An 11,060-nucleotide genomic window follows, 5' to 3' on the forward strand; every position below is an offset into this window, starting at 1 on the left:
ACTGGAAGAGACACTGCGCCCTGCCCTTCTCATCCAGGAGATGGTCTGCCTGGCAGTGCCTGGGTAGTGGAAAGAGTCCACGCGGGTGAACATGGCGAGCCCGGCTTCTCGGCTCAACATTCCTAGCGGGGAGGGCTCAGATCCTCTGGGAGGAAGGCCTCTCCTCAGAGCCTCAGCCTCCCTCCCCTCTTTCTACCTCAGTCTTCCTTTCACACCTGTCATTCCTTCAACATACGCTACTTGGCATCTACTGTATGGCCAGGGTGCTGGAGATGATGATGGAAGGGTAGTGAGCTGAGAGTGGGAAAGGCATTCCAGGTGGAGAGTACAGCTTGTGCGAAGAGGACGGGATGCACTGAATTGCCACTGATAGTTGGGTATGGTTGGAAAAGGGGTGTGTGTGTGTGTGTGAGAGAGAGAGAGAGAGAGAGAGAGAGAGAGAGAGATGGGGCTGAGAGGAGGCAGCAATAGCCATTGTGAAGATCTGGGACTTTGGGGGTCAATAAAAGGCTGGTGTGTTGGCATGAGGGGGCGTAGCAGGGCAAAGCAGTTAGGAGTGTGGATTCCGGAGGCTGGCTGTTACTCAGGAACTGGGTGATCTTGATCAAGACACTTAACCTCTTTGGCCTCAGTTTCTTTGTCTGTAAAATGGAGGTAAATCATAGCACACACCTCTGTTATGATGCCCCCATTATACAGATGAGGAAACCGAGGCTCCAAGAAACTAAGTAACTTGCCCAAGGTCACAGAGCCAGTGAGTGATGGAGCCAGGATCTGAACCCGCAGTCTCAGCTTTTGCCTCTTTCATGTTACCCCTTATCGGGATGAGGCCTGAGCTGAGACCTGCACCCCAGACCTCCTCCCACAAACTGGGGCCCCCCTGGACCGGAACAGGCCTGACCCACTCACTTGAGGAAGTCCTCTGGCTCCTCGAAGACCTTCTCACATCCGGGCCACTTGCAGACACCATTTGCTAGCAGTGAGTAGGAGCCCTGGGGCATGGTTGAAAGGGTGCTGGGGGGACAAAGTGTGTCAGAGGAGGGGATGGCAGGGCAAGGGTCCTTCCCAGCCCTGCACACTGACCTGTCCTTCCTGGGCACACCGGGGCTTGGGAAGGTGCAGAGCAGTGCTGGCTCCCTGGACACCCATTCCAGGCTGGCCACGTTGATCCCTGCAGGTGGGGACAGGGCACCTCTGGGGGCTGGGGGCCAGGCTCTGGAGCTCGGCCCACAAAGCCTCTCATTTTGAGCTTCCCACCCTCCTGAGCTTTGCAGGCCCAGACTCCCAGGGGGCTCTGTGGTCCCTAATCTCCAAGGCTACTGGTGGAGCAGCTCAAAGACTGCGCTGACATTTCGACTAACTTTGCAAAGATCTGTGGTTCCGTGATTTTGACATTCTGTGTCTTTAAGGTTCTGAGCCTGACATTTTTAGAGGTTGGAGTTTCCAAGATGATAAGACCTGACACCTCTGGCCTCCTGAGGGCCGCAAGTCAGCAGCCCACACCACTTATGTTCAAGGATTGGGGGCTCTGGGCTTCTGTGGAGCTGTGGGGTACAGTGTTACCAGGTGGCAGGCCGGGCCGGGCCTTGAGGGAGAAGACCCCCGTAGCAGCAGTGGGTGGCGGGAGGCTGATCATAGCTGGGCTGTCCAGTGGGCGCACCTGCAGCACAGGGGTCCGGGCATGGGCATCCACCGTTGAGAGCTAGGGGCACATGGGGTCCATTTCAGCCAGGTCCTCTCCCCAGTTCTCCCGCCTGCTCCCTCCCCCCTGCCTGTTCTGGGTTGGTACCTGGTGCACAAAGTGTGGCCTGTCCTGGAGGAGTGCCTGCAAGTGGGGCGAGGGACCCAGCCGTGCTCCAGAGGGTGCCACCATGACGAGGGGCACTGTGGGCAGCTGGGGAAAGGCAGGCGGGTGAGATGCCATCCTCATGTTCACTGTTCTACACGTCTAACCCGTATACTCCTCACCAACGACCCCACGTACTAGGCAGAATGACCAACCCCATTTTACATATGTGGAAACTGAGGCTCACGGAGATTGGGTGACTTTTTCAAGATCAAACAGCTAATAAGTGGCAGAGCTGGCCTCCATCCTGTCACCTCACCTCCCTGGGCCCCAAGCCCTCTGTCACAGGGGGATGGAGACACACATGGCTATGCCTGTGGGACCATGATAGGGTCTCCTGTCCTGAGACAGGGATTGGGAGGTTGCGGAGAGCCTCAAATCTCTGAGACCTGCTAAGTGGGGACTTTCTTGGCCCCGTGACATCTGCATAAGTCACAGACGTGCCTGGGACCCAGAAAACCACTTCCTGTGCCCCAGCTGGGCCCCCCGCCCAGTGCCACAGTAAAGGTCGGCACCTATAGGCCCAGGTACCCCACCCTGCCTGCCCCATCCTGGGCCCTAGGCCTCACCTGCAGCTGCGATGGTGGCATGGGGTTCAAGGAGGAAGAGGAGGCGTGAGCCCCACCTCGGAGGTCCCGGCCCTGGAAGGTTGTCCCCGGGCCCTTGGCTCCCAGCTGGTCTGAGGCCTTGGGTGCAGCCCTCCAGCTGGGCAAGGCTCCTGGGGATGGGCTGAGTACCAAGGAAGGGGCCAAGGGCTTGGCTGGCCTGGGGTTGGGCATTGGGTCCTTGTCCGAGGGCAGGCTGCGGGGACACAAGGGGAAGGAGTTACAATCGTGCTGGGGTGTGTGTGAAATGCTCAACCATCTGAACCATGTGGACACCCCCTCTGGTCAGAGCAGGCATTGGCTGGGGTGTGTCCCAAAGGGGCCCCAGCTCTGGTCACGTGTGCGCGCATGTGCACACACATACTCGGTGTCAGGAGCACGGGCGTGCCTGTGTCTCCAAGCACACGCCATGTGCAGACATACACGGACCCAGCGCACAGCGTGCCTGTACACGCTGGCACAGGCCTGGTGGGGAGGTGTCCTCCCTGAGGGTGGTGGGGAATTTGGGGTGGTTTGTGGGGCCTCAGCCAGGATAGGTCTCAGCACCTGAGTGGTGCTCTTCAAGCCTCAGCCCTCCTGTCCTCCCTGAACCCAGTATAGGCCACACGACCTTTGCTGATCCCACGGGGGCTGCTTTCTGATTTTCTCCTGGGAGTATTATGTTACCCCAGTGACGGGCATATCTGGGAGTGCAAGGTGGGCATGGACTCCAAAGATCCCTCTGGCTGCTGTGAGGGGGGCAGACTCTAGGAAGGTGAGGGCAGAAGTAGGGGGACTAGTGAGGAGGCTACTATAATAGTCCAGGCAAGCAACAGTCCAGACCAGGATGATGGCAGTGGAGATGGTGAGAAGTGGGTGGGTGCGGAGTTAATGTTTCGAAGGTGGAGTCAGGAGAATTTGCTGGCAGCTTGGATGCGGAGGGTGAGAGAGGGAGGGTCAAGGTGACTTCTGGGTATTAGCTGAGCAGCTGGAAGGACGGAGCTGACATGACCTGAGATGGGGGAGATGGGGGAGCAGGGTTGGGGGTGGTGATCCAGGTGTGGAGGGACATGATGACTCTGGTGTTAGACATGCAAGTGGCAAGGCCGTGTGGAAGCTGAGTACAGGAGTCTGGAGCTCTCCATCTGAGATCATCTCTGGGCTCCCGCCCTGCATGGAGCTGGCAGGGCAGGTGCCAGAGAGGAGAGATAGACTCTCTTGAGCCGGGGCCTGTGCGAGCTCCTCGACTCGGCTCCCACCGGAGTTCATCCCAATCTCTGCTCTTCAGGCCTGCCTCCAAGCCTTTGTTCATGCTATTCGACCTGCCTGGAATGCCCGCTCTTCCTCTCTTCCCCTATCCAAGCCCTATCCAGAAAATCCTCCAGAATGGCTCCAGAACCTTACACTCCCCGATGGGCAGGGCCTTGGTTTCTCGGAATGCTAGAGTACCAATCTGAGAGGAAGCCAGAGCTGGAAGGGACTGCCAAGCCCAACTTCCATTTTACTGAAGGGGACAACCAGGTACAGTGTCCCACAGCCCCATGGTGACTTGAGATCTCTACTTCTTTCTCCGGAAAGTGTGTGTGTGTATGTGTGTGTCTCCCCACCCCGCCCCGTAGCACTGGGTTGGGCACACAGCTGCCGAGAGCAGCCCTGGGGAGCAGAAGAAGGGCTCCGAGGGGGCAGTTGCTCCTTTCTTTCTTTGCTTTCAGCTCATGGGGCTTGCCAGAGTTATGGTGCTGACGGAGGTGGGGGTGTGAATCCAGGTATTTAAACCCTTACTCTCTCAGGGCCTTAGAACATTACTGCGTGAGAATCAGGAGCCTGGGTCTACGGAGGCTCAGAACAAGGGCCTGAATGAGTGCATGAAGGTGGAGATCAGGGTGTTGCTTGTATAAGCCAAGGAATGTCAGAGCGCCAGCAAACCATCCGAAGCTAGGAGAGAGAACAGATTTCTCCCTCGTAGCCCTACAAGGAACCGACACTGCTGACACCTTGATCTTGGACTTCTGGCCTCCAGAACTGTGAGACAAAACATTTCTGTTATTTAAGCCACCTAGTTTGTGGTACTTTGTCACAGAAGACCTGAGCGAACCAACACTGATTTTGGTGAATGAGTGGATGTTTTCCACCGCTCTGGCCTGGCCTACACGGCTAGCCTGTGGTCACTTCTCAAGCTGCCTGGACCCTTGGCCAGAGCCTATAAGAAATCGCCTCCTCAGACACATCTGGAACAACCTGACTCAGGGCAGCATAGATACATTCTCAGAAAGGGGCCGTGGATATGGTGTGTCTCGTGGTGGGGTACCTGGAGGGCCAGGTTGGGCAGCCGGCTTCCTGCACTGTCTGTTGGGGCATCCTTTTCTGACTATTTCTTAGAAGCCACATGGAGGATGTTTCTGGGACATAGTTTGTGTTTTCGTATCGGGGTCTGCATCTGGGCCCTGTTGTCACAGCCCCCGACTTCCCCAGATATTTCCGCCATTGACGTCATGGCGGCCGGATGCGCTGGGCTTCATCAGCACCAAGGAGGAAGAGAAGGGGGCAGGTACCCTACCCCACGGGTTTCGTTCCGAGAATTGGCCGTCCCGTCCTGCAGCCGGCCAGGCCCAGGTGGGGTGATGTGGGTGCTGGCGGATGTGGTGAGTGACGTCCGTCTGGCCACCATGACAAGCCCTGGGCCCTGTAGACCCGGTCCTTTTTGGGCCATGGAGAGGCCCAAGGTTTGATGCTTGGGGAGTGCCATGCAGACCCCACAGAGACTGGGACCCTCAGGGTCTTCAAATGGTACTATGCTAGAACCTCAGAATCGTAGAACATCATTTCTTAGATTCAAATGATCCCAGAATCTCAAACCCACAGACTCTGTGGGGTCCATGGGTCCAACTTCTCAGTAGGTGAAGGCCTATGTCCCTGGTGTCCAAAATCACTGGAACTTCCCGAAGTTCATAGTGCCTCCCGCCTGCCAGGCCTGGAATTGCAGCAAGCCTCCTCTCAGCCTCCCTCCTAAGTTCTGTGAAGGTAGGAGGGTCAGAATCGTCCCCTCTGCTTCCCCCAGCCTGGGGCCAGGCTCTCACACTAACTAGCTGTAACTCTCCTTGGGCTCATATGTAAAACGGGACAATAATTGTACCCATCTTCCAAAGTTAACGCACATGAAATGCTTAACAAAATGTTGGTGATCAGTAGACGGACCCCTGCAGGGCCTCCATCTCCCTGTCCATTCTGGGACAGTGCTCCCAGACTCACAGCCATTCTGCCAGAGATGGGGAGGGAAGGAAGGGGACATTGAGGCTGGCAGACCTTCAGCTAGGACCTCACGGTGGGAGCAGTCAGAGCCCTGGCCTTTGCCGGTAGAGTCTACCACCAGGCTCTCTGGAGGAGCCGTGGGATAGAGGATCCCAGGGACCTGTGCCAACTCTGGGGACACGGCTGAGCTCTGTCCACAGCCAGACCCACAGATATACCGACTGACTTATGTCCCTCTAGTATCACCACCCTCTGGCCATGAGGCCTCCTGACCCATGGGGCCCTGGGACCCCACCCAGCCTAGCTCTTGTGAGGCTAGCCCCACACTGTGACCATGAGGGTCCAACTTGTGAGAGGGTAGAAGGGGGAACGGCAGCAGCTGGGAGACAGCCCAGGGTCCCCTTGCCCCTGTCATGGGTGCTGAGGGGTAAACTGAGGCCCATTGTGGGGGAGAGACACAGAGCCAGGGCCCCACTGAGAGTCCTGAGATCTGAGCTTGGGTCTCAACTCTACCACTGCATCTCTGTGAGGCCTTCAGAGAGGCCCTCCCGCCCATCTCCCAGCCTCAATTTGCCCCTCTGTACTCTGGGAAGGGGAGAGGTGTGGAGCGGATGAGGGCCAGGGGCCTTGTGCTCTGTGTCTGAGTGAGCTGTTAGGTGTCTGTAGGGCTTTGATTCGATAACTGCCGTTCTACCCAGGGGACTGGCTGAGAGACAGAAACAGAGATAGACAAACAGACATAGGCAAACAGAGGGACACAGAGAAGAAGAGCTACAGAGAGAGATGGGAGAGACATGAGGTGGGACAGAGATAGACACACAGAGAGAGAAACAAAGAGAACAAGAGAGATAGTGAGAGACACCGAGAGAAGGAGAGACAGTGAGGAGGGGGAAGGAACCCATAGGAGCAGAAAGTCAAAGAGAGAACAAGAGAGACAGAAACAACACGGGGAGATGGGGAGAGACAAAGAGACAGAGAGAGAGAGAGAGAGAGAGAGAGAGAGAGAGAGAGAGCGGGAGAGAGAGAGAGACATGCTCCAAATATGAACAGTTGTTGGTCTCTGGCTGGAGGAGCTGATCCTTCGTTATTCCAAAATAATGAGGAATAACAAAGGGCAAGATGCCAGGGCCTTCGGCCGGGTGCTATATTGTATTGCAGAGCAACAATCAGCAAGGCGCTGTGGCCCTGGCACCAGAACAGACACCGAGGAACAGAACAGAATGGAAAAGCTCAAATACAGACCAATGTCTAGAGGGAATGGAGTTTGTGATGAACACGGCATTTCAAACCAGGGGACGCTGGAGAATAGATTGTTTAACAAATGGTTCTGGGATAATTAAGGGGAAAATAAAGCTAATGACTAACCAGTCCATTTTTCCACCAACCCCTTCCTGCCCAGTTTGAAATGTCACCCTCATCATGTACCCTAAAATAAATTCCAGATCCATTAAAGAGATAAATAATAATCTTATATGGATCTTGGGTTTATTGTATGCCAGGCCCTAGGCTAAGCATCTAACGAGGTTGAGAGATTTAATCCTTACAACCACCCTTTGAGGTCAGTACTATTATAACCATCACAGTACCTATGAGGAAATGGAGGTAGCGAGAAGTTAAATGCCTGGCTAAAAATCACACGAATTGCTTGAGCTGAGGCTGGGTTTGTCCCAGACAGTCTGGCTCTAGTACCCACACTCTTAACCTCTACAGTAAGTGGAAAAAATGAAGCCATAAAAGAGAATAAAAGCCAATACAGGTGAACATTTATCTCGTTTTCAAGTGGGAAAGGACTTTCTAAGCACAAAACCAGAGACAGTAACCACAGAAGAAAAGACTAACCTTGTTGACAATATAAAAACATCATAAGCATCACAAAACAGCATGAACAAATAGCAAAACAACTTCAGTAAATGATGAATTGAGAGAAAATATTTGCTATATATGTACGGCTGATGGAAGGCTAATATCCTTTTATATAAAGAGCTGTGACAAATCAATAAATAAAAATGATGAACACCCTATTAGGACTAAGGACTTGACCAGACAACTGAAAAAAAAAAAAAAAAAAAGCACATATGGTCAACAAACAGTATAAGTTATCGAAAGATGCAAATTTCAACAACATGGTAATATTTTTCTTACCTGGTATGTTGAGAAAGGATTAAAAAATGATAATACCCACCCACGGTTAGCTTGAGTAGAGGGAACATAAAACAGGACAACCTTTTGGAAGAACAATTTGCAGAGAGGGTCAGAAACCTTAAAAATGCACAAACGCTTTGCCCTAGCCACTCGATTTGTAGGAATCCGAGGAACTAATCCGGGATGATTATGTGAAAAAACTAGAAACAACCCGAATGTCCAAAAATCAGCACTTGGTCGAACCAGTCGTGGTTCATACCAGTGTGAGGACAGTCTGAACAGTTATGAAAGATCATACGTTGAAACATTTTTCAGTGACCTACAAAAATGCTCCTATTCATTGAATAAAGCAGAAACAAAAGCAATAGATAGCTAGATAGCATGATTCTAATTTGGTTAAAAAATACTAACAGTTAACACGCAGTGAGCACTTGCTAAGCCTGCAGAGACGAGGTCACCCCAGACCTGAATGACCTGCTCTGTTCCTGGACATGGATCCTGGCCCTCCCCCGACAACACCAGGTCCTGAGGGTAGAACCCCACAGCTAAACCATGGTTGACAATTGCGTGAAGTGCCCCCCTGGAGGGTCTCCTCATGCGGTGCAAGCGCAAGTTCAAGTTCAAGTTCAAGTTAAGTGCTCAGCCCAACCCGACAGCCCACAATCCTCTTTCGATGGGCTCATTCTTGTAAAATGTAAATGTCCTCCTCGACATTACTCAACACACTGTTATTAAGCGCCAACTGCACAAAGCTCTGTGCTGGAGGCTGGGGGTAGAGGGGGAGAGGCAGGCAGGGGGAAGGCAAGACGAGTGAGCAGGAAAGGCAGTGGGAGAGACGGAGGAAAGGAGATAAATGGAGTGTGGTCAAGTTGGAGGAGACAGCGACAGGGGAGATGGTCAGAGCCAGAGAAAGACAGAGGGGTGGAGAGTCTGCGTGCCAGGGAAACAGAAAGAGAGGGGCAGAGAATCACAAAAAGAGTGAGACAGAGAGGGACGGGAGATATCGAGAGAGAAGAGCCAAAGGTATGTCAGAGACGTCGCTGAAATTTCCAGTTACACCTGGACAGTGTTTCAAGTTGTTCAAAGCTCTGAGATTCATAAAGACTGGCAGCTGATATATTTAAAAAATCCTACCCGTCCACACGTCGATCCATTTATTTATCTTTGCCTCTGCCTCAGCACTGATTAAGTACTTGTTCTATCAGTCTTCTGGCGTTTGTTATTAGTATTATCACTGTAAAAAATACCTTACCTGACCAGGACCACAGGAGCTGCTGCGTGTGTCTCGCTGGTCCCCGAGGGCCCCTGACTACCCTCCAACCCAGTGCCTACCTCACTGTCGTCTCTTCCGCTGGACCCGCATCTGGTGGGGGAGAGCGGGGACACTCACCTTGGTGAAGTGGACTGACAGAAAAGGATCAGCCTGGCTTGTGGGAAACTGTCACATATCAAAAACAACTTTGCTTTTATACCGAGAAGAAAAACCACGGTGTGGAAGCCACAGACCTCTCTCTTCTAATAATCCAATTTTTTTTTCGATGAGTGTGTATGCTGATAATCACGGGGTGGGGGGGGGTTCTCATAGTTTTTTCTCTCTCGCTCTCTCTCTCACTCGCTCGCTCTGTTTCTCCTCTTCTTGATTATGAGACTTAAACGGAAATTTTGAAATTTTGGGTTTTTTCTTTGCCCTTTACGAGTCATCTGAAAATATGATTTCTTCCCCTCACTACAGAGGTGAGAGGTATCAATGAGATAACAGGGCTCATGAGAAACTACAGTTTTTAAAACAAAAGTGTGTAGAGTTAGAAAAAAAGGGAAAAGAACTCAAATCACAGGGACATCCCAGGCAGGGAGAGATGCCACTCTGTGAGTGAGGGGATATTTGACGGTCTCTGGGGAAAGGAAGAAAGGAACTGAGATGCTACATGTGGACGGGAAACACCAGGGAAAGAAATGGAATAGGGCTGCGTTTCCAGAGGCCTTGCTCTGGTCCAGGCCTCAGTTTCCCCTTAAGTGGAATTGATACGGTCATCACGGTCTTACTGCCCAGGGGTGGGGAGCTCCGGATACTCTTGCAACCCATCTTCTCACAGAGGGTGAGAGGCATGGAAGTTACTTCATGGAGAAAAAAGCAGGGAGTCCCTCCCTACCCCCGACAATTCACAGAATCCAAGAGTCTGAGAATCATTGGCTCCCAGAATCCACTGAACATCACTGAATGAGGAAAGGGAGAAAAGTCTTGCCTCATTACATCTTAGGGCCTGAGAGCTCTGACCCAGAGGGGAAGGTCCCAACCAGGCCCCAGTATTAATGAATCCATCCTCACAAAGCCTAGAGAGGCTCGTTGGGACCCCAACCTTCTCATGGTCAGGGACACCATGGCCTGATGCTTCTGAGGCCCTCAGCCTTTGCGATTTTCTACTTCGAAAAGTCCCAGTTTCCAAGGATTTAGGATTCTAAATATCCACCATCATCCCCGTAGCCGACAATTATCTCAGATTTTCCATGTGCCAGATGCAGCGTCAAACACTTTTCACAATTATCGTGTTCAATCCTCACCACAGCCCTTGGATTTCCATCTTGTCATCATGGCCGTTATACAGATGGGGAAAACGGAGGCACGAAGTAGTCGGGCAACTTGCCCAATATCACAGAGCTGGAGGATAGGGGCCTTGCGTTCCATTGGTGCTGGCCTTTGAAACTGCCAGGTTTCCTTGAGCACAACCGTCTCAGGTTTTAAATTCTAGGCTGCAATGATAGGGAGGTTCTGAGATTTGGAGATTCTTCTGGGGGCTTGAAGGTTTCAGGTTGTCCAAGACTTGGCGGCTGCATTTCCTCACCTCCACAGGCACCCCCTCCAACCAATGGTCAACAGGGGAGACCAGCCCCCAGGGGCTTCTCCTGACAGGCCGTGGCTGAGACTCCCTGCCCTTGGCTCTCCAGTGCCCTGCATAACCCAGAGTTCTGTCATCCAATGTCCACTCCAACCCGTCTGCAAGACTGGCTTCAGGCCTGGGAAAGAGAAATTGGAAACAGATTTTTATTCACATGGTATAAACCTACTGGCCAAGACCCACCCCTGTACCCCTTTGCTTCTTTTCCTCCCACCATCTCCCAAATCCTCAAAAGAAGGAGAGCCTCTTTCCTCAACTCAGACTCACCTTTCTGGAAAAGCCCAGAGGGGGGCTGGTGGCCTGGCTTTGTGAAGACAAGAGAAAAAAAAAAATAGGTGAATAGAA

At 52.6% G+C, this 11,060-nt stretch overlaps 1 protein-coding gene across 1 annotated transcript in view; it reads right to left on the bottom strand.

Annotated features, from left to right (window-relative positions):
* Positions 1 to 10,665, bottom strand: part of FOXP3 (forkhead box P3) — a 14,749-nt gene extending 4,084 nt beyond the window's left edge. The window contains 7 exon segments of the mRNA XM_024745236.1: positions 3 to 59; positions 910 to 1,014; positions 1,084 to 1,171; positions 1,564 to 1,702; positions 1,790 to 1,894; positions 2,416 to 2,647; positions 10,381 to 10,665. Coding sequence (XP_024601004.1) covers positions 3 to 59; positions 910 to 1,014; positions 1,084 to 1,171; positions 1,564 to 1,702; positions 1,790 to 1,894; positions 2,416 to 2,647; positions 10,381 to 10,400 — 746 coding nt within the window. The 5' untranslated portion in view covers positions 10,401 to 10,665.
* Between the last annotated feature and the right edge of the window lie 395 nt (positions 10,666 to 11,060).

The sequence above is a fragment of the Neophocaena asiaeorientalis genome, unplaced genomic scaffold, assembly GCF_003031525.2.
Source record: "Neophocaena asiaeorientalis asiaeorientalis breed wild unplaced genomic scaffold, Neophocaena_asiaeorientalis_V1.1 scaffold1418, whole genome shotgun sequence".
NCBI lineage: Eukaryota > Metazoa > Chordata > Mammalia > Artiodactyla > Phocoenidae > Neophocaena > Neophocaena asiaeorientalis.